This window comes from Salmo salar, chromosome ssa25 (genome assembly GCF_905237065.1).
Source record: "Salmo salar chromosome ssa25, Ssal_v3.1, whole genome shotgun sequence".
Classification (NCBI taxonomy): domain Eukaryota; kingdom Metazoa; phylum Chordata; class Actinopteri; order Salmoniformes; family Salmonidae; genus Salmo; species Salmo salar.
This window is the reverse complement of record NC_059466.1, coordinates 29,884,809-29,908,118: the sequence shown is the minus strand read 5'-3', so window position 1 is coordinate 29,908,118 and position 23,310 is coordinate 29,884,809. Positions and strand designations below refer to the sequence as shown.

At 45.0% G+C, this 23,310-nt stretch overlaps 2 protein-coding genes across 2 annotated transcripts; both read left to right on the top strand.

The window, feature by feature from the left end:
• Positions 1 to 1,986: 1,986 nt before the first annotated feature.
• LOC106586543 (claudin-14-like) lies at positions 1,987 to 6,599 on the top strand. Its single transcript, XM_014173955.2, has 4 exons — positions 1,987 to 2,398; positions 4,187 to 5,300; positions 5,429 to 5,657; positions 5,771 to 6,599. The coding sequence occupies exons 2-4, from the start codon at positions 5,067 to 5,069 to the stop codon at positions 6,049 to 6,051; spliced, it is 744 nt and encodes a 247-aa protein (XP_014029430.1). The 5' UTR covers positions 1,987 to 2,398; positions 4,187 to 5,066; the 3' UTR covers positions 6,052 to 6,599.
• Positions 6,600 to 15,667: 9,068 nt separating this feature from the next.
• On the top strand, positions 15,668 to 21,576 carry LOC106586545 (high-affinity choline transporter 1-like). The gene is made up of 9 exons (XM_014173957.2): positions 15,668 to 15,796; positions 16,468 to 16,705; positions 17,717 to 17,830; positions 17,921 to 18,076; positions 18,203 to 18,351; positions 18,566 to 18,709; positions 18,854 to 19,007; positions 19,866 to 20,083; positions 20,437 to 21,576. Exons 2-9 carry the CDS (start codon positions 16,522 to 16,524, stop codon positions 21,088 to 21,090), a joined length of 1,773 nt encoding a protein of 590 aa, XP_014029432.1. The 5' UTR covers positions 15,668 to 15,796; positions 16,468 to 16,521; the 3' UTR covers positions 21,091 to 21,576.
• Positions 21,577 to 23,310: the final 1,734 nt, after the last annotated feature.

Here is a 23,310-nt window from a genome sequence, read left to right as displayed (position 1 = left end):
TGCTTGAACGATAGCCAGTCAGCCTGAGTATGCGTGTGCCGAGTCTTTCGCCAAATGCAATTCTTGTGGTGGAGTAACTTTGCAAGTTCACGGTCGAACCAGGGGCTGAACCTGTTTTTAATTCTTATTTTCTTTATGGGGGAGTGTTTGTTAACAATACCACTGAAAATATAAAAAAATAAGTTCCAAGCGTCTTCGACAGAGGGGATCAAGCTGATTCTATACCATTTTATCAGTGTGGATGACGGATCACCACCTCAAGCTGAACCTCGGCAAGACGGAGCTGCTCTTCCTCCCGGGGTAGGACTGCCCATTCCATGATCTCGCCATCACGGTTGACAACTCCATTGTGTCATCCTCCCAGAGTGCTAAGAGCCTTGGCGTGACCCTGGACAACACCCTGTCGTTCTCCGCTAACATCAAGGCGGTGACCCGATCCTGTAGGTTCATGCTCTACAACATTCGCAGAGTACGACCCTGCCTCACACAGGAAGCGGCGCAGGTCCTAATCCAGGCACTTGTCATCTCCCGTCTGGATTACTGCAACTCGCTGTTGGCGGGGCTCCCTGCCTGTGCCATCAAACCCCTACAACTCATCCAGAACGCCGCAGCCCGTCTGGTGTTCAACCTTCCCAAGTTCTCTCACGTCACCCCGCTCCTCCGCACACTCCACTGGCTTCCAGTTGAAGCTCGCATCTGCTACAAGACCATGGCGCTTGCCTACGGAGCTGTGAGGGGAACGGCACCTCCGTACCTTCAGGCTCTGATCAGTCCCTACACCCAAACAAGGGCACTGCGTTCATCCACCTCTGGCCTGCTCGCCTCCCTACCTCTGCGGAAGCACAGTTCCCGCTCAGCCCAGTCAAAACTGTTCGCTGCTCTGGCACCCCAATGGTGGAACAAGCTCCCTCACGATGCCAGGACAGCGGAGTCAATCACCACCTTCCGGAGACACCTGAAACCCCACCTCTTTAAGGAATACCTGGGATAGGATTAAGTAATCCTTCTAACCCACCCCACTCTCCCCCCCAAAAAAGATATAGATGTACTGTTGTAAAGTGGTTGTTCCACTGGATATCATAAGGTGAATGCACCAATTTGTAAGTCGCTCTGGATAAGAGCGTCTGCTAAATGACGTAAATGTAAATGAAATGTAAAATTTTCAGAGGCCAGTTCATGAAGGAAGGCTTGCTCATTAAAGTTTTTTAGCAAGCGTCTATGACAAATCAGGACAGGTCATTTCCCTGAGCAGCCATTACGAACACAGGCTGTAAAACAGTGATCACTAAGGTCATTACTGAAAACACTAGACTGATACCTATCAGGATTATTTGTGAGGATAACATCGAGGAGAGTAGCCTTTCCTGGGTGTTTGGAGTCATACCTTGTGGGCTTGGTGACAATCTGAGAAATATTTAGGGAATCCCATTGCTTTAGGACTTTGTCAGGTGGTTTAAGCATGTCCCAGTTTAGATCACCTAGCAGGACAAATTCAGACTTAGTGTAAGGGGCTAGGAGAGAGCTTAGGGCAGGTAGGGTACAGGCCGGTGCTGATGGAGGATGATAACACCCAGCAACAGTCAACGAAGAGCTATTTGAAAGTTTAATGCTTAAAACCAGCAAATCAAATTGTTTGGGAACAGACTTGGTGGAGACAACCGAGCACTGAAGGTGATTCTTGGTAAAGATTGCCACTCCACCACCTTTGGAAGATCTGTTTTGCCGAAAAACCTTATAACCAGAAAGGTTAACATCAGTATTCAAAACACTCTTCCTTAACCACGTCTCAGTAATGACCAGCTAAGGCATGATCATTTATAATACCGTCATTATCTGCTATTGTCTTCTTGAAATACTCTAAGATTAGATACTGCACTGTCATCAAACATTTTTAATTTTGATCTGTTGTTTACATCTTCCTGTTTGTTGTTGACAGATCCCCATATTGACTGGTGAGGAGGAGGAGGACCATGCAGTGTGATGATGCCCTCCCTCTTCCCCTGGGGCAGGAACTATGTTCGCATCTAACCCTGATAGAGCTGAAGTAAGCTACACCAGACCGAGCCACACTGTGTCACATTACTGACAGACGGTTGTCACCTCCCTGACAGGACAATAAGAACACACACATACCCATACACTGCCCCCACTTGGACACTGAAGCAGAGGCAACACTGGTGATAGAGGGAAAGAGAGAGCAAGAGAGAGCAAGCAGACAGAGAGCTGGTCTGGTCTGGGTTATGGCGTGCAGCATTGACAAGCCTGTTAACTATAGAGTCATATAAATGCTTTATAACATGGGTCTGTGAATCTGCATAGAACACGTAAGCATAGACTGCCAGCCGCTTCCCGCCTTCTGCAGCATTGGACAGCACCCTGCTGGATATGCATGTCACAGGTAAGAAGGAAAGAGGAGGGTGTATGTGTTGAGTAAATCACTTTGTTGGGGTTCTTATTTTGTAGCTTTGTATAATATGTGCTATGTGCACGGAAAAGTAAAGTTTGAACTCACGTGAGCAGTAGCCAACAACATGTTCATCTGTTGTTCTATTGTGTGTGTGTCTCCTCCCTTACAGAATCAATCATTAAACACAAAGAGCATTCTGTTCCCAGTGTCCCAGTGAGGAATGGAACTGCTGTGCTTTGATAGAGTATAGAAATAGTATAATGGTGACGGTTTTGTTTCAAGATTGGTGGTAGATGAATGAAAACTGGAAAGTGGAGTAGAAAGTGAAACATCATAGTATTGACATCAACTTTAATCCCTCTGAATGAGGCAAAGGAGAACTGTAGTAGTCTAAATGATAGGCCTATATGTATAGAGCAGAATAGCAACGGCATGTGGTTCAGTTCTGAGGTGTTCATTCTATTTTGGATCAGCCATGTCTGGAGCCTGCAGGCCTCCTGTCTATCACTGTCCAGAGTTTGTGTGTGTGTGTGTGTGCGTGTGCGTGTGCGTGTGCGTGTGTGTGACCCAATGGCAGCAGTAGAATCATATCAGGACTCTGATCCCATTTGGCAGAAGCTTCCACACATTATCTACACTCTTTGAAAAAAAGTTTCCAAAAGGGTTCTTCGGCTATCCCCAAAGGAGCACCGTTTTTGGGTTCCATGTAGAAAGGAAAGGATTCTACATGGAACCCAAAAAGCTTCTACTTGGAACCAAAAGATTCTACCTTGAACCAAAAAGGGTTATTCAAAGGTTTCTACTATGGGGATAGCCGAAGAACTTTAGATTCTACATAGCACCTTTTTTTGCGTACCGACAACGCCCCCTCTCTCCTCCACTTCTTCAGATAATAATGTTTTATTACTTTATGCTTTATGACACAATCAACTTTGCTGTGACATGTAATATTACTGGCATTTGTTGTAAACAACAATAGTGGGTGTGGCAATGTATGTTATACTGTTCACTAGATCCATAGCCCTCTCCTGTCTGCATTCTTCAAATCAAAATAAAAGTTGTTTTCCAAAGTAAGTTACATAAGATGAAGGAGAGGACAGGGGGAAACAGAGTGAGTGAAAGTCAATGCTTAACTACCCTTGGGTTCCCGATACTTAAACGTCTAAACTACAGTATCTGCACCTCAGAGGCCATTCCAAGAATCTCAATTGAATCAAACTTGCCGTGCAGTATTCATACAAAAGCATATTAAAATAATTGCGTCCTGTGGTTAAATAAAATTAGCAGGTACAATATATATATGCCATTTAGCAGACTCTTTTATCCAAAGCAACTTAGAGTCATGTGTGTATACATTTAACATATGGGTGGTTCCAGGAATCAAACCCACTATCCTGGCATTACAAGCACCATGCTCAACAAACTGAGCTACATGCAAATGATTTGATGAAGCTTGTGACTAAATTACACATCTGTCTGTAAATGAACCACAGTTACCACTTTTGTAGAGTTCTATTTTCCAACTGCATGTTACATATTCACAGTGATAAAATTCCAAACAGTATGATTAGCCTATAATTAAATGAGTTTTATTGTACATGGTGAAATCCATTATTTATTATGGACCAGCTGAATGCTTCTCATTAAGTCGTTTCAGTGTTTCTAAACAAGGGGTTATAAAAAAGTCTCTCAGTCTCATTCAGAAGTTAGTGGTTTGTAACGTTCAACTCAGCTGAGTGTTGGTTTCTGTGAATGTTTAATCATATGTGTTCTCCACAGGGGCAGGGGGACAGTCACAGCCAAAGAGAGACTAGTTAGCTGAGCCCAGAGGACTACAATCAACAGGTGGAGCTGAACGAATAAGATATTAGTCGCAGGCTCAGCCAACAAGACCAGGGACAGAAGCGTCAGTAGAAGGCCCTGTCAGCGAGAGCTCTGGAGAGCATGTGGAAGCCACAGCTATTGTTTAAAACAACTCCAAAGACAACAACTGAAGCCTAGCCCCAGAGACTGAAGTCACTGCACAGAGCTCCGGAGACAACACTGAAGCCTAGCCCCAGAGACTGAAGTCACTGCACAGAGCTCCGGAGACAACACTGAAGCCTAGCCCCAGAGACTGAAGTCACGGCACAGAGCTCCGGAGACAACACTGAAGCCTAGCCCCAGAGACTGAAGTCACGGCACAGAGCGTCGGAGACAACACTGAAGCCTAGCCCCAGAGACTGAAGTCACTGCACAGAGCGCCGGAGACAACACTGAAGCCTAGCCCCAGAGACTGAAGTCACTGCACAGAGCTCCGGAGACAACACTGAAGCCTAGCCCCAGAGACTGAAGTCACTGCACAGAGCTCCGGAGACAACACTGAAGCCAGCGAAACCACAACCCCTGAGCCCAAAAGAGACCATCACTGCGGGATGGCTTCAACACTGTGACTGACTCTAGACCCACTGGAGTTTCAACTGTACAGCTGGGAACCAGAGCTAAAGACGAGAATAATAGGATACTAAACTCACGTCTCAAAGGGATTATTGTGTGGTTGTGTGTGTGGCTCTGTGTGTGTGGTTCTGTGTGTGTTGTCTTGGGTGTAGCAGTGCAGTGTGTGAGCTAGTTTTGTTTTAAGTTCTGTGTGTGTAGTTCTCCATCAGCAGATGTTGCAGAAATGGCCAACATGGTGGTCCAGCTCTTGGGCTTCTTCCTGGGTCTGTTGGGGCTTGTGGGTAGTGTAGTTGCTACAGTGCTCCCCCACTGGCGGCGGACGTCATATGTGGGCTCTAACATCATCACAGCCACTGCATACATGAAGGGGCTCTGGATGGAGTGTGTGTGGCACAGCACGGGCATCTACCAGTGTGAAGTACATCGCTCAATGCTGGCTTTGCCACCTGACCTGCAAGTAGGAATGATTGGTTGATTGATTTGTTAATTGATTGATTCATTGAATGGATTCATTTGAGCAACAGCCATTATGATACTAAATTCCTTTCTCCTCCCTCCTCCCTCGACCTTGCTCCCTCCCTCTAGGTAGCGCGGGCGTTGATGGTGCTATCCTGTCTGACCTCCACCCTGGCGGTCCTGGTGTCCTCTACAGGGATGAAGTGTACCCGCTGTGCCCGACGCTCCCCCACCAAGCACGTCCTGGCCATCAGTGGAGGGGTCTGCTTTCTGTCTGCAGGCATGCTCTGCCTTATCACTGTCTGCTGGACAACCAATGATGTCATCCTCGACTTCTACAACCCCATCCTACCTGAAGGTACTATTATTTCTAACAGTCCTGCTTTATTTACTTGTATTGTATTATAACTCAGCTTTTGCTTATAATTGTCTGTTCAGATAAATAACAAGAAATGTCACTATGTGTTGCAGGTATGAAGTATGAGATTGGCATGGCAGTGTATTTGGGCTATGTCTCGGCCTGTCTAAGTCTGATGGGAGGGGCGGTGCTCTGTTGGAACTGTGAGGGGCGGCCCGGGAACGCCCTCCCCCTCCATATACCTCGTCATCACCACCCTCCTCCTCCCCCTGTCTTCAGCACTTTAAACACCCCAGCACCCCCCTACTATCCCCCTGCCGCGCTGAATGGCAACCGCACTCCCTCACGCACCTCAGTGTCCAGCAGTGGCTACAGACTCAACGACTATGTCTAAGGGACGGAGTACACACTCAATTATTACTTCCTAGTGTGGAAGTGGACACACTTAATGATTATGTTTGAATGTGGAATATAATACAGACTGATTGACTAGGTCTAAGGGAGGTTCACACTCAATGACTTTCCAGACAACCTCCAGAGAGTGAGTGAGGATGAGTGTGTTTTACAGTGTTGATGTTGTTCAGGTTGTGTCCTTCCTCTCTAGTGCTTCTCTGAGGTAAAGTCCACAAGGTAATCCTGTCCTCTTTATCCTGTTGACTTTGTATGTTCCCTATAAGAATCCAGAAACACACTTTTGAACATCAACAGCCTTATTATCTGATACAAAACGAGCTTCCTTCGTAAAGGCCTTTAGGACAAAGACAGCATATACCATAATGATAAGCCATATAGTTTTCTTCCATATATATTATTATGTGTTCCAGTTTCATAGCTCATAACTTCATGGCTGTTAGATGAACACAAATAGATTTTTAACTGCTCCAATTGTTGTGAAGCACTTCCTGTCTTCTCTATTATTTAATATATGTAAACTGCTTTATACTTCTCCTGTTATCATGGTGCAACAGACTACAATTGAGCTTGAGGGTGGTAGGATAGGCTACTACTAACTACACTGAACAAAAATCTAAACGCAACAATTTAAAAGATTTTACATTTCATAAGGAAATCAGTCATTTTAAATAAATTCATTAGGCCCTTGGGCTCCCGAGTGATGCAGCGGTCTAAGGCACTGCATCTCAGTGCTAGAGGCGTCACTACAGACCCTGGATCGATTTCAGGCTGTATCACAACCGGCCGTGATTGGGAGTCCCATAGGGCGGCGCACAATTGGCCCAGCGTCGTCTGGGTTAGGGTTTGGCCGGGGTAGGCTGTCATTGTAAAAAACAATTTGTTCTTAACTGACTTGTCTAGTTAAATAAAAAATTAAAATCTATGGATTTCACATGACTGGTAATACAGATGTGCATCTGTTGGTCACAGATACCTTTAAAAAAAAGGTAGGGGCGTGGATCAGAAAACCAGTCAGTACAGTGGGGGGGAAAAGTATTTGATCCCCTGCTGATTTTGTACGTTTGCCCACTGACAAAGAAAGGATCAGTCTATAATTTTAATGGTAGGTTTATTTGAACAGTGAGAGACAGAATAACAACAAAAATATCCAGAAAAACGCATGTCAAAAATGTTATAAATTGATTTGCATTTTAATGAGGGAAATAAGTATTTGACCCCCTCTCAATCAGAAAGATTTCTGGCTCCCAGGTGTCTTTTATACAGGTAACGAGCTGAGAATAGGAGCACACTCTTAAAGGCAGTGCTCCTAACCGCAGCTTGTTACCTGTAAAAAAGACACCTGTCCACAGAAGCAATCAATCAATCAGTTTCCAAACTCTCCACCATGGCCAAGACCAAAGAGCTCTCCAAGGATGTCAGGGACAAGATTGTAGACCTACACAAGGCTGAAATGGGCTACAAGACCATCGCCAAGCATCTTGGTGAGAAGGTGACAACATTTGGTGCGATTATTCGCAAATGGAAGAAACGCAAAAGAACTGTCAATATCCCTCGGCCTGGGGCTCCATGCAAGATCTCACCTCGTGGAGCTGCAATGATCATGAGAAAGGTGAGGAATCAGCCCAGAACCTCACGGGAGGATCTTGCCAATGATCTCAAGGCAGCTGGGACCATAGTCACCAAGAAAACAACTGGTAGCACACTACGCCATGAAGGACTAAAATCCTGCAGCGCCCGCGAGGTCCCCCTGCTCAAGAATACATATACAGGCCAGTCTGAAGTCTGCCAATGAACATCTGAATGACTCAGAGGACAACTGGTGAAAGTGTTGTGGTCAGATGAGACCAAAATGGAGCTCTTTGACATCAACTCAACTCGCCGTGTTTGGAGGAGGAGGAATGCTGCCTATGACCCCAAGAACACCATCTCCACCGTCAAACATGGAGGTGGAAACATTATGCTTTGGGGGTGTTTTTCTGCTAAGGGGACAGGACAACTTCACCGCATCAAAGGGACGATGGACAGGGCCATGTACCGTCAAATCTTGGGTGAAAACCTCCTTCCCTCAGCCAGGGCATTGAAAATGGGTCGTGGATGGGTATTCCAGCATGACAATGACCCAAAACACACGCCCAAGGCAACAAAGGAGTGGCTCAAGAAGAAGCACATTAAGGTCCTGGAGTGGCCTAGCCAGTCTCCAGACCTTAATCCCATAGAAAATCTGTGGAGGGAGCTGAAGGTTCGAGTTGCCAAACGTCAGCCTCGAAACCTTAATGACTTGGAGAAAATCTGCAAAGAGGAGTGGGACAAAATCCCTCCTGAGATGTGTGCAAACCTGGTGGACAACTACAAGAAACGTCTGACCTCTTGGGAGTTTTTCCTAGCCACCGTGCTTCTACACCTGCATTGCTTGCTGTTTGGGGTTTTAGGCTGGGTTTCTGTACAGCACTTTGAGATATCAGCTGATGTAAGAAGGGCTATATAAATACATTTGATTTGATTTGATTTGTGATTGCCAACAAGGGTTTTGCCACCAAGTACTAAGTCATGTTTTGCAGAGGGGTCAAATACTTATTTCTCTCATTAAAATGCAAATCATTTTATAACATTTTTGAAATGCATTTTTCTGGAATTTTTTGTTGTTATTCTGTCTCTCACTGTTCAAATAAACCTACTATTAAAATTGTAGACTCATCATTTCTTTGTAAGTGGGCAAACGTACAAAATCAGCAGGGGATCAAATACTTTTTTCCCCCACTGTATCTGGTGTACCACCATTTGCCTCATGCAGCGCGACACATCTCCTTCACTTAGAGTTGATCAGGCTGTTGATTGTGGCCAGTGGAATGTTGTCCCACTCCTCTTCAATTGCTGTGTGAAGTTGCTGGATATTTTTGGGAATTGGAACACGCTGTCGTACATGTCGATCCAGAACATCCCAAATATGCTCAATGGGTCTGGTGAATATGCAGGCCATGGAAGAACTGGTACATTTTCAGCGTCGATAAAATGCAATTATTTTCATTGTCCGTAGCTTATGCCTGCCCATACCATAACCCCACCACCACCATGGGGCACTCACAACATTGACATCAGCAAACCGCTCATCCACACAACGCCATACATGCTGTCTGCCATCTGCCCGGTACAGTTGAAACCGGGATTCATCCGTGAAGGGCACACTTCTCCAGAGTGCCAGTGGCCATAGAAGGTGAGCATTTGCCCACTGAAGTCGGTTACGATGCCGAACTGCAGTCAGTCAAGACCCTGGTGAGGACAACGAGCACGCAGATGCGCTTCCCTGAGATGGTTTCTGACAGTTTGTGCAGAAATTCTTCGGTTGTGCAAACCCACAGTTTCATCAGCTATCCAGGTGGCTGGTCTCAGACGATCCTGCAGGTGAAGAAGCCGTATGTGGAGGTCCTGGGCTAGCGTGGTTACACGTCGTCTGCGGCTGTGAGGCCAGTTGGATGTACTGCCAAATTCTCTAAAACAACGTTCGAGGCACCTTATGGTAAATTAATATTCGGTTCTCTTGCAACAGCTCCGGTGGACATTACTGCAGTCAGTATACCAATTGCACACTTCATCAAAATGTGAGACATCTGTGGCATTGTGTTATGTGACAAAACTGCACATTTTAGAGTGGCCTTTTATTGTCCCCAAGGTGCACCAGTGTAATGATCATGCTGCTTAATCAGCTTCTTGATATGCAACACCTGTCTGTCACAAGTGTAGAAAGGAGTAGGCAGTCGTAGGTTTAGAACTACTGAATTTATTAAAGCACTATATATATATACACTGCTCAAAAAAATAAAGGGAACACTTAAACAACACAATGTAACTCCAAGTCAATCACACTTCTGTGAAATCAAACTGTCCACTTAGGAAGCAACACTGATTGACAATACATTTCACATGCTGTTGTGCAAATGGAATAGACAACAGGTGGAAATTATAGGCAATTAGCAAGACACCCCCAATAAAGGAGTGGTTCAGCAGGTGGGGACCACAGACCACTTCTCAGTTCCTATGCTTCCTGGCTGATGTTTTGGTCACTTTTGAATGCTGGCGGTGCTTTCACTCTAGTGGTAGCATGAGACGGAGTCTACAACCCACACAAGTGGCTCAGGTAGTGCAGCTCATCCAGGATGGCACATCAATGCGAGCTGTGGCAAGAAGGTTTGCTGTGTCTGTCAGCGTAGTGTCCAGAGCATGGAGGCGCTACCAGGAGACAGGCCAGTACATCAGGAGACGTGGAGGAGGCCGTTGGAGGGCAACAACCCAGCAGCAGGACCGCTACCTCCGCCTTTGTGCAAGGAGGAGCAGGAGAAGCACTGCCAGAGCCCTGCAAAATGACCTCTAGCAGGCCACAAATGTGCATGTGTCTGCTCAAACGGTCAGAAACAGACTCCATGAGGGTGGTATGAGGGCCCGACGTCCACAGGTGGGGGTTGTGCTTACAGCCCAACACCGTGCAGGACGTTTGGCATTTGCCAGAGAACACCAAGATTGGCAAATTCGCCACTGGCGCCCTGTGCTCTTCACAGATGAAAGCAGGTTCACACTGAGCATGTGACAGACGTGACAGAGTCTGGAGACACCGTGGAGAACATTCTGCTGCCTGCAACATCCTCCAGCATGACCGGTTTGGCGGTGGGTCAGTCATGGTGTGGGGTGGCATTTCTTTGGGGGGCCGCACAGCCCTCCATGTGCTCGCCAGAGGTAGCCTGACTGCCATTAGGTACCGAGACGAGATCCTCAGACCCCTTGTGAGACCATATGCTGGTGCAGTTGGCCCTGGGTTCCTCCTAATGCAAGACAATGCTAGACCTCTTGTGGCTTGAGTGTGTCAGCAGTTCCTGCAAGAGGAAGGCATTGATGCTATGGACTGGCCTGCCCGTTCCCCAGACCTGAATCCAATTGAGCACATCTGGGACATCATGTCTCGCTCCATCCACCAACGCCACGTTTCACCACAGACTGTCCAGGAGTTGGCGGATGCTTTAGTCCAGGTCTTGGAGGAGATCCCTCAGGAGATCATCCACCACCTCATCAGGAGCATGCCCAGGCGTTGCAGGGAGGTCATACAGGCACATGGAGGCCACACACACTACTGAGCCTCATTTTGACTTGTTTTAAGGCCATTACATCAAAGTTGGATCAGCCTGTAGTGTGGTTTTCCACTTTCATTTTGAGTGTGACTCCAAATCCAGACCTCCATGGGTTGATAAATTGGATTTCCATTGATTATTTTTGTGTGATTTTGTTGTCAGCACATTCAACTATGTAAAGAAAAAAGTATTTAATAAGATTATTTATTTCATTCAGATCTAGGATGTGTTGTTTAAGTGTTCCCTTTATTTTTTTGAGCAGTATATATATATATATATATATATATATATAACAGCAGGTCAAAGCCCAAAGTTCCCAAATAAGAAAGTACTCAGGAAATAGTAGGAGCGATTCCTCTCAGGAAAACAAGCAACATGTATAATGACCGACAAAGATAAATGACAGTGGGAGTATATATACAGTGATAGAGTGGGGATTGGAACCAGGTGTGTGTAATGATGACGAGACAAGTCCAGGATTGATGAGTGAAGGGCGTTTGCCAGCAGCAGGTTCGGCAGCAGCTAGAAGGCCGGCGACAGCAAACGCCTTAGCTGGACAAGCGGGGGAGCCAAAGTAAAGGCTGGTGTGACACTGTCAGGTGGATGGGTTATCTTGGAAAAGGAGAAATGCTCATTAACAGGGATGTAAACCAATTTGTGCACAACATTTTTGAGAAATAAGCTTTTTGTGCATATGGGATCTTTTATTTTAGCTCATGAAACATGGGACCAACACTTTAGTATATGTACAGTACCAGTCAAAAGTTTTAGAACACCTACTCATCCAAGGGTTTTTCTTAATTTTTTACTGTTTTCTACATTGTAGAATAATAGTGACGACATCAAAACTATGAAATAACACATACATAATTATGTCGTAACCAAAAAAGTGTTAAACAAATCAAAATATATTTTATATTTGAGATGTCTCAGCCTCCAGTATTTATGCTGCAATAATTTGTGTCTGGGGGCTAGGGTCAGCCTGTTATATCTGGAGTATTTCTCCTGTCTTATCTGGTGTCCTGTGTGAATTTAAGTATGCTCTCTCTAATTCTCTCTCTCACCTTTTCTCTCTCTCTTTTTCTCTCTCTTTCTTTTTCTTTCATTCTTTCTTTCTTTCTCTCGGAGGACCTGAGCCCTGGACCATGCCTCAGGACTATCTGGCCTGATGACTCCTTGCTATCCCCAGTCCACTTGGTCGTGCTGCTGCTCCAGTTTCAGCTGTTCTGCCTGAGGCTATGGAACCCTGACCTGTTCACCGGACATGCTATCTTGTCCTAGACCTGCTGTTTTCAACTCTCTAGAGACAGCAAGAGCAGTAGAGATACTCTGAATGATCGGCTCTGAAAAGCCATCTGACATTTACTCCTGAGGTGCTGACCTGTTGCACCCTCTACAACCACTGTGATTATTATTATTTGACCCTGCTGGTCATCTATGAATATTTGAACATCTTGGCCATGTGCTGTTATAATCTCTACCCAGCACAGCCAGAAGAGGACTGGCCACCCCTCATAGCCTGGTTCCTCTCTAGGTTTCTTTCTAGGTTCCGGCCTTTCTAGGGAGTTTTTCTTAGCCACTGTGCTTCTACAGTACACCTGCATTACTTGCTGTTTGGGGTTTTAGGCTGGGTTTCTGTACAGCACTTTGTGACATCAGCTGATGTAAGAAGGGCTCTATAAATACATTTGATTGATTGATTCTTCAAATTGCCACACTTTGACTTGATGACAGCTTTGCACGCTCTTGGCATTCTCTCAACCAGCTTCACCTGGAATGCTTTTCCAAAAGTCTTGAAGGAGTTCCCACATATGAGAGCACTTGTTGGCGGCTTTTCTTTCACTCTGAGGTCTGACTCATCCCAAACCATCTCAATTTGGTTGAGGTCGGGGGATTGTGGAGCCCAGGTCATCTGATGCAGCACTCCATCACTCTCCTTCTTGGTAAAATAGCCCTTAAACAGCCTGGAGGTTTGTTGGGTCATTGTCCTGTTGAAAAACAAATGATAGTCCCACTAAGCCTAAACCAGATGGGATGTTGTATCGCTGCAGAATGCTGTGATAGCCATGCTGGAATTCTAAATAAATCACAAACAGTGTCACCCGCAAAGCTCCCCCACACCATAACACCTCCTCCTCTATGCTTTACAGTGGGAACCACACATGTGGAGATCATCCGTTCACCCACACCGCGTCTCACAAAGACACAGCGGTAGGAACCAAAAATCTCAAATTTTGACTCCAGACCAAAGGACACATTTCCACCGGCCTAATGTCCATTGCTCGTGTTTCTTCGCCCAAGCAAGTCTCTTCTTCTTATTGGTGTCCTTTAGTAGTGGTTTCTTTGCAGCAATTCGACCTTGAAGGCCTGATTCACACAGTCTCCTCTGAACAGTTGATGTTGAGATGTGTCTGTTACTTGAGCTCTGTGAATCATTTATTTGGGCTGCAATTTCTGAGGCTGGTAACTCTAATTAACTTATCCTCTGCAGCAGAGGTAACTCTGGGTCTTCTATTCCTGTAATGGTCCTCATGAGAGATAGTTTCAGCATAGCACTTGATGGTTTTTGTGACTGCACTTGAAGAAACTTTCAAAGTTCTTGAAATGTTCCGTATTGACTGACCTTAATGTCTTAAAGAAATGATGGACTGTCGTTTTTCTTTGCTTATTTGAGCTGTTCTTGCAATAATATGGACTTGGTCTTTTACCAAATAGGGCTATTTTCTAACCTGTCACAACACAACTGATTGGCTGAAATGCATTAAGAAGGAAAGAAATTCCACAAATTAAATTTTAACAAGGCACACCTGTTAATTGAAATGCATTCCAGGTGACTACCTTATGAAGCTGGTTGAGAGAATGCCAAGAGTGTGCAAAGCTGTCATCAAGGCAAAGGGTGGCTATTTGAAGAATCTCAAATATTTAAATACATTTTGATTTAACACTTTGCTTACTACATGATTCCATATGTGTTATTTCATAGTTTCGATGTCTTCACTAGTAAAGAAAAACCCTTGAATGAGTAGGTGTTCTAAAACTTTTGACCGGTAGTGAAGAGTAGCCAACTGGGCCAAAGCACAAAAAACGTATAGGAAATGTGATCTGTGTAAGGCATATGATGACCACATGGTGGCGCCAGCAGCCTATCTAGAAGGTGAGTTGGCGTTCACTGTTCAAGAAAGACAGACTTCGGCTTCTCATTGTCTGGCTCATACCAAACTTGTGCTGAATGAAACAGGCAAGTAGTCAAAGCTGTGAGCTTAGAAAGTAGTTTTATTTATACATTGACGAAATGAAAAGATTCCTAGAATTTCCAACCAAGTGTGTCCAATACCCATCTCAATAAGTCCACGTCAGTCCCTTTAAATTTGAGTTTTTTTTTATTTTGACTGTCGTTTTCAGTAAAGGCTGGCTTTTATAATGTTCACACTGCGTTTCGTTCTATCATTGTGCTTTATTCTACCTGCGCTATTAGCCGCGCGGACATGTTTATGAGTTGTTAATGTATTCTGAAGCTATGGTTTCTCCCTCTAGCAGCCTGTCAACATAAAGCACGGACAATTAGTCGGAGCTGTCGGCAGAACAGAGAAGTCAGCTGTCCGGTAGCCTATTTATTAAATTGGTCAACATGTTCAGTCTTAATATAGAAATGAAAATACCTTTCCAATCATCGATGCTAAAAGAGGTCCATTGCTCTTTGAAATTAGACAATGCCTTTATGAAATGTGGATTTTAATAGTATTATTGTACTTGCATTAAGTAAGTTGCTTGAACAGACAGAAAACTGATAGATTGGATGGAAACGCCCTCAGAAGCCCGCGCCTGTTTCCAAATTCCAGCACCATGGATAGCAACAGCAATCACGACATTCTCCATCCTTTACTGAGGAATGGCTAGCTGCCTATCCAGTATACTCACTGTAGCAATAACGAACAGAACACAGAGCTACTCACTGCACACGAAATTAGCCCAATGTTGGTGTAGGTGTATTGTCTAATTTATGCATTTTAAACATGTTTAATCTGACTGATTCTCGTTCCCCTTGGGCCCATGGCTATAATGTCAGACGTTATCCCGCATAGGATGGCCCATGTTTCACCAGATAAATAAATAATATAATTGTTATGCGCCAACACTGGATGTAACAAGACAGAGGCCGTCTATCGGACATTCTAACCGCCCACTGTTTCAATATTCTCACGCGTAAAAAGCATAGTGCTTCCATTTCGCCTCAATTGGCACCTGTGTGAACGTCAATCACCGCTAAATGAAACCTGGTGAGTTAACCGGGTCCATTCCAACCGGGTGTTTTATAAGACATCTCTCCCCTGGGTGTGCGTCATGCCATTCCCAATGATATGCTATTTCTGTCCTTTCCTGGGAGACCTTGACTGGCTGCCTCTCCTCATCTACACAACCTGTCAACCTTATTGATAAACAACCCCCCCCCCTCTCTCTCTCAGCCCCCGAACTGTGTATAAACCACACCGGGGAATTACGCACGGGTGGCGTGGATTACGTTGAGTTCTAACATTTTTCCTTCTTTGGAAAGCCAGTTGGACGCACTTTTAGAAGCACCGGCCGACGTACATTGAAGAGACAACTCTAAAGGTAGGAGAAAACCCCTCTGTGCCCTGGATGGGCCACTACCTCTTCTCCAAACAGTTGTCTTTACATGTATTTTGTTTCAGATGGTTTGTTAATTAACTGTAGCCAAACTATGTCGACTCAGATTTCATTAAGTTACAGTAGAATAGCCATGAGCTGAAGTGCAGGTGTATGTGAAAGAGTGGCGGATCTTTGAAAGGAAGTCGATGTTACTGCTTTAGCAGCTGCCGAAAACCCTGCCTTCAGCAGGAATTATACCTGAAAGTGCTTCTTTGATTTTGTTGATGTGACAGAAAGAGACCTATCCTTTAGAATGTTTGGGATCTCTGCACTATATTTTTCTGTCTGGTCGCGCGCTCCCGGATGCGTTATGCGTATTTTACGCACATATCAAACCTTATTGTTTAACCCATAATCATTATTGTGTGTATTATGTACATGGTCAACACAGAATCTTCAACAGGGGAGTAGAAAAAGAGAGAGAGCCCACATGTCAAATATTATTGTAAGCCTATACAATTTAAAATGATTATTAATCAGCCAGTGAAGCAATAACCCATTTAAAGCTGTTTGTTTTAAGAAGATACACGTTTGATTGTGGGTCTGATGACTAGGCTTCTTCACTGGGAGTGGCTAGGTGGCTTCTGTTCTTCACCTCTCCATCCCTGGCACAGGTCTCAATGACAAGCCGTTTCTCGCACAGAGACTAATCACGGCAGTGGAAGAGGATGGCCGTCCACGCCGAGGGGATCGTGGCTATAGTGATTTTCTACTTGCTGATTCTGGGCGTGGGGATATGGGCAGCGTGGAAGAACAAGAACTCAGGGGTGTCGGAGGGCCAGGACCGTAGTGAAACCATCATGGTGGGCGGGAGGGACATTGGGTTGTTTGTCGGTGGATTCACTATGACCGGTGAGTTGCGACCTGGTTCAACTGCCTGGGGAGGCTGGGTTGGGGCATGGGGCTAATTCCATTTTGAATTGAAAATATCCCATTGTTGTCTTAAGGTTGTTTTGAAATCATGTATAAAATACTCTTCTTGCTACATTGACTGAAATAAAAACATAATTGACCCCAGCCCTGTTGTTGGAGAGGTATATATAGTACCTTGTTTGCTCAAATATTTCCGCTGTCAACTTTGGATGGGGGAATTTAAATCAGTCATGTTCCTCACATGACGGAATGACAACTGACGTATAAAGACAGATGCAGCTAACTGTTTTTCCGGCGCTCAGTCAGACCAGCACCGGACTGGTTTTACCCACGCTCCGACCAATTGTTACAATAGGCACTGGCAAAAATCAATTACCTAAACGTCAACGACGACAGCCGTTTCTATCGAATTGGAGAACACAATATATTGACAGGCTATTTTAAATCCCCCTAGCATCATTGGCAGAATTAAAGCCCTGTTTTTGATGAGAGCAACATTAATTAACGGAAGAGTTAATTAATGTCCCAGAGCGTTTCCTAACTAATGTCTTTGGTGCTATTTTAATAACAGACCCCGGAGTTACGGGATTTTTTAGGAGCGAAAAGTAATCAATTATTTATTTTCCGCGAGTTAGAGAAATGCTCATGAAAATAATTGTAATTGATCTACGTGAACTGTTTGATATTAACTCAGCATGTTATATTAATTCGATATATTAACGTGTCATAACATCTAGATTATTATTAACGCTCTGTGATGTATTGACTAAATATAAAACGTTACCAATATACCAAATGTTATCAATATATTTGATTGTAAGACATTGACTGTACAATTTATTCGTACGTTGTGGCTCTAAAATGAAGTCTATGGAAAACATAACATTATAAAGACAATTCAAGCATTTCATATGTTATGTTTGTGTGTGCAAGGCTAAATAATGTATGTTACATATTTGTATCTTGAACTGTGATGAACCTCTCCTCCAGCTACATGGGTGGGCGGCGGCTACATCAACGGGACCGCGGAGTATGTCTACCTGCCTGACTTCGGCCTGGCCTGGGCACAGGCTCCCTTCGGATACGCCCTCAGTCTGGTAGTAGGTAAGAACATGATCAATTCATGTTCAACACTTTCTATCTTCTACTTTAGTGACCGAAGTTCCTTAATGATGTGTCTCTCTCGTGCTCCAGGTGGTCTGTTCTTCGCCAAGCCCATGCGCTCCCGGGGATACGTCACCATGCTGGACCCGTTCCAGCAGATATACGGGAAGCGTATGGGGGGGCTGCTCTTTATTCCGGCGCTTATGGGGGAGATTTTCTGGTCCGCTGCCATCTTGTCAGCGCTGGGTAGGCCACAGTCTGAGAGTCAGGGTTGTGGACAATTCAATTTCAACATCATCACTTAAAATGAAAAATCTTCATGGAAAATGGCAGCTGATTGTGTATGTGTGTATGTCCATGTGTTTTGTCTAGGGGCTACTCTGAGTGTGATCGTGGACATTGACATCAACATGTCAGTGGTGATCTCAGCCCTAATAGCCATCTTCTACACCCTGGTGGGAGGGCTGTACTCTGTAGCCTACACTGACGTGGTCCAACTCTTCTGTATCTTCCTGGGACTGGTGAGTCCAACAGCACTGGAATTTGCCTGGAAAAATGGACCTGATTTGCCAAGCTCCACAAACCGGAAGAAAGGCAATTCACCTTTATTTAATCTCTGTCTTTCTCTCGCTGTCTGTCTGTCTGTCTGTCTGTCTGTCTGTCTGTCTGTCTGTCTGTCTGTCTGTCTGTCTGTCTGTCTGTCTGTCTGTCTGTCTCTCTCTCTCTCTCTCTCAGTGGGTCAGTGTGCCGTTTGCCCTGTCCAACCCAGCCGTGTCAAGCATCAGTGTGACAGCTAAAGAGGCTGTGTACCAGACACCCTGGCTGGGTAAGATAGACTCAGCAGACACCTGGATGTGGATCGACAACTTCTGTCTTCTGGTATGTCATCAGTCATTATAATTATCAGCAAATTGTATTGACTATAATGTAATTATGGTTAGGTTTGGAGTATGTATTCATTATAAAGCTGTGTGTTGGTTTGTTTTGTATTGTGTGTATTGACTGTGGTGTTTCTGTCCCTAGATGTTGGGGGGGATTCCGTGGCAGGTGTATTTTCAACGGGTTCTCTCTGCCTCTTCAGCTACGTACGCCCAGGTACTGTCGTTTATCGCTGCCGCAGGCTGCCTGGTCATGGCTGTCCCCTCCGTCCTCATAGGAGCTATAGGAGCCTCCACAGGTACACACACACACACACACACACACACACACACACGCACGCACGCACGCACGCACGCACGCACGCACGCACGCACGCACGCACGCACACACACACACACACACACACACACACACACACACACAAACACACAAACACTTCCTCATTGAGTTAATGAATGCACACATTATTTACTAAAGGAAAGTATGATACAAAAACACATTGTTCTCTATTAGCTTGTTCCCACAACGTAGCTCAGCTCAGATGTGTATACCTACAGGCAGGATACAGTGGGTTGTAAACAACACCAGACAGGTCCTGTCATACAGCACGGATAATAATTCATTAGGAGATGTGACTTCTGTGAATATTACATCAGAAGGAAGACTAATTAATCAGGTTGATCTGAAGATTCTTCATCAAAGTCATCGTTAATCAACAGATGTTTGTTGAGGTCCAGAGGAGAGAGGGAAAGGGGGAGGGAGAGCGAGTGAGAGAGAGAAAGAGAGAGCGCGAAGGAGATAGAGAGCGAGTGAGAGACGGACTGAGGGTATGACTGAGAGTAGGTGTCACGGACGAGTGAGGAGACGGGGAAGTGGAGAGTGGAAGAATGGAGGGGGAGATAAGGTACTCAGATATGTTCTGATGGACTGATGATTTATTCCTCTGTGGAGAGACATGCAGTCCCTGTCATCACTGATTAAATGTTTACAATAGTGTCTTAATATGGCTTCTAAACTAGAGATATTACCTAACAGCCAGATTCAAAAACATATGCTGTACGGTTTTGAGTACCCCTGGACCTTTTATAAAGCCTGTCCATATACATTTTGGTCTAAAAGTATGTAAACTCCTAGCTGTGACTGTTGTCTTCCCCAGACTGGAACCAGACTACATATGGGGCAATTCCTCCCAAAGAGAAGGACCAATCAGATATGATCCTGCCCATCGTGCTGCAGCACTTGTGCCCACCCTGGATCTCCTTCTTTGGTCTGGGAGCGGTGTCTGCTGCTGTGATGTCATCAGCTGACTCCTCCATTCTATCGGCCAGTTCCATGTTCGCCAGAAACATCTACCAGCTGGCCTTCAGACAGTCTGTGAGTTCACACACCACACATATAGATGCAAAAATTCAACACTAAAGTGCTGTTTCTGTTTCTGAATATAATGCTTTTTCAGTAAATAATTCAGTCATAAAGATTCCAGGAAGTTTTTGTCCAGTGCTGGGGCCTTCTGTGAGCCAGATATTCAAATCTAATTATTCAATATGCAGGTTTGTGTCACAAACTAATATCTAACAGAAACTACACTGTTTTATGAAAAATGTTCATGTAGGGTATTTGTACATTAAGCAGAAGAGGGATTAACAAAAATAGAAATGTTCAGAAAATAGAAAAACTGAAACAGGCTTTTCCCTCCTTCCCCTCTCCTTCTCCTTCCTCCCCAATAGGCGACAGACCGTGAGATCGTGTGGGTGATGCGTATCACCATCTTTGTGTTCGGAGCTCTGGCCACCGCCATGGCATTGCTGACGGGGACCGTGTACGGCCTGTGGTACCTGAGCTCCGACCTGGTCTATGTTATCATCTTCCCCCAGCTGCTCAGCGTGCTCTTCATCAAGGGAACCAACACGTACGGCTCCGTGGCCGGCTACGTCTTCGGTCTGCTGCTGCGTATTGGGGGAGGGGAACCCTACCTCAAACTACCCCCCTTTATCTACTACCCCGGCTGGGTGCAGCAGGAGAAGATCCACCACCTGACTGGAGACGTAGAGTACTTCATCCAGCAACGCTTCCCCTTTAAAACGGTCTCCATGCTGGCCTCGTTCCTGGGTAACGTGGCCTTCTCCTACCTGCTCAAGTACCTGTTTGAGTCTGGGACTCTGTCTCATAAGTATGACTTCATGGATGCTGTGGTGTCCAAACACAGTAAGGAGATCATGGACAAGACCACGCTGGTCAGTAGTGACAACATCATCCTGTCGGAGATGGCGCCGGTCAAAACACGTCTCAGCAACTCACTGGCCGGGACGTTTACGAACACAGAGGCTCTCAGTGACGATGAGGAGTCCAGCCCCGAGTCCTTAAACAACGACCATGAGTAGAGACCAGGAAGTAGAGACCAGGACCAAGACCCAGACCTGGACCCAGAACCAAGTAGAGCCAAGGTTACGGGTGGCCAGCCCTCCTGGAGAGATACCGTCCTGCAGATCTTTGCTCCTGCTCTAACATACCTGATGCTATTAATCAGCTGCTCAACAGGATCTTGAACAGCTTAACCAGGTGTGCTATAGTAGGGCTGGAGAAAAAGCCTGCATACCCAATAGCTCTCCAACAGAAGGGTTAGCCAGCCCTGATATGGAGCCTTTAACTGAGACCCAGAGCAGGTCTGTCTAGCCATCCAACCCCCTCGTGTTCTCATCATATCAACCACTGACTGACTCTCTGTAAATCAAACACCACCGCCATTTTAGTTTTCTGTTTTCAGTGCCTGGTCATGGCTGTCCCCTCCGTCCTCATAGGAGCTATAGGAGCCTCCACAGGTACACACACACACACACACACACACACACACACACACACACACACACACACACACACACACACACACACACACACACACACACACACACACACACACACACACACACACACACACACACACACACACACACACACACACACACACACACACACACACACACACACACACACACACACACACACACACACACACACACACACACACAGACACACACACACACACACACACACACACACACACACACACACACACACACACACACACACACACACACACACACACACACACACACACACACACATGAATGCACACATTATTTACTAAAGGAAAGTATGATACAAAAACACATTGTTCTCTATTAGCTTGTTCCCACAACGTAGCTCAGCTCAGATGTGTATACCTACAGGCAGGATACAGTGGGATGTAAACAACACCAGACAGGTCCTGTCATACAGCACAGAGAATAATTCATTAGGAGATGTGACTTCTGTGAATATTACATCAGAAGGAAGACTAATTAATTAGGTTGATCTGAAGATTCTTCATCAAAGTCATCGTTAATCAACAGATGTTTGTTGAGGTCCAGAGGAGAGAGGGAAAGGGTCTTTCTAGCCATCCAACCCCCTCGTGTTCTCATCATGTCAACCACTGTCTGACTCTCTGTAAAGCAAACACCACCGCCATTTTAGTTTTCTGTTTTCAGTGTTGCTACAGTAAATTTAGTTAATGTAAAGGTAAGATAACTAATCTTGGTTAACCCAGAATTTAAATTTTGCGTAATTTCAGCTGCATGGTTAAGTTCTGGGTCTATATGTGTTAGAAATGGAGAGTTTTCGGTTTGCAAAGCCAAAGCACACATGCGAAGCAGTAGAAGCGACGCAGTTTAAGCACCGCCTTTTCCCAATCCTAATACATTCAAATAACCAGTGACGAAAACCCAAACACTGGAACTACTGCTGCTTGTTGTCCAATGCATCCAATCCCTTCACAAAAGATTCTATGGTTCACGCGCAGATATCTGTCCACAAGAGTTTACAGATAACTGTCTGTCTGTCTGTCTGTCTGTCGTCTCACTAGGGAGGTCTGAGAGGGACGCCAGCCCAGAGGGTGATGAGAATAGTGCAATATTTTAAGTGTGTGTCTGTGTCTGTGTGTGTCTGTGTGTGTTTGTGTGTTTGTGCGTTTGTGTGTGTTTGTGCAAATTCATTTCCATTAGGTATGTGTCGGAAGGTAATCTTTCAATTATTTCCTAATTTACTTATAATTTATTTACTAATAGAGCAATAATGATTTTAGAGTCCATGCTGTACATAGATCTAGATATGAATATCAGTCATTCAAAACCGTTGATTGTTTTTTAAATTATTAAGAACAAATAGATTTCAAGCTCTTTTTAAATTGGGCGCTCTTAATCCAATTTACACACAATCACCAGGTACAGGATAAAATATTCAGTACTAACATTATTTTCATAGTAACTGGATTTGAACAGTGTTGAAAGCCAAACCCAAATTCTGTTCCATGTTGTCCATGTGCCAAAATGTTCCTCTCTGCAGGTGTAGAAGTTCGATACTGTGCTGTTGTGTTGGAGGAGAATGCTTGCTTTATTTCACAGTCCAAATCAGATTATAAGGGCCAGGTTTTACTGAGAAACTACAGTATGTGTTAGTAATATAGGTGAACAAGCCTTTAATGCTTTATTAATGGGTGTACTGGTTGAAATTGGACCTAGCTGTGGCTTTAGGTAGTCCATCTGCTTACCGAAATTACACCCTATTCC

What these genes read in the sequence shown, in the direction of transcription:
- LOC106586543 (XM_014173955.2), top strand. Translation starts at nt 5,067, where the DNA reads ATGGCCAACATGGTGGTCCAGCTCTTGGGCTTCTTCCTGGGTCTGTTG. An exon ending in CTTTGCCACCTGACCTGCAA is followed by an intron (nt 5,301 to 5,428) that starts GTAGGAATGATT and finishes CCCTCCCTCTAG; the next exon opens with GTAGCGCGGGCGTTGATGGT. An exon ending in CAACCCCATCCTACCTGAAG is followed by an intron (nt 5,658 to 5,770) that starts GTACTATTATTT and finishes TATGTGTTGCAG; the next exon opens with GTATGAAGTATGAGATTGGC.
- LOC106586545 (XM_014173957.2), top strand. Translation starts at nt 16,522, where the DNA reads ATGGCCGTCCACGCCGAGGGGATCGTGGCTATAGTGATTTTCTACTTG. An exon ending in CGGTGGATTCACTATGACCG is followed by an intron (nt 16,706 to 17,716) that starts GTGAGTTGCGAC and finishes CCTCTCCTCCAG; the next exon opens with CTACATGGGTGGGCGGCGGC. An exon ending in TGCCATCTTGTCAGCGCTGG is followed by an intron (nt 18,077 to 18,202) that starts GTAGGCCACAGT and finishes TGTTTTGTCTAG; the next exon opens with GGGCTACTCTGAGTGTGATC.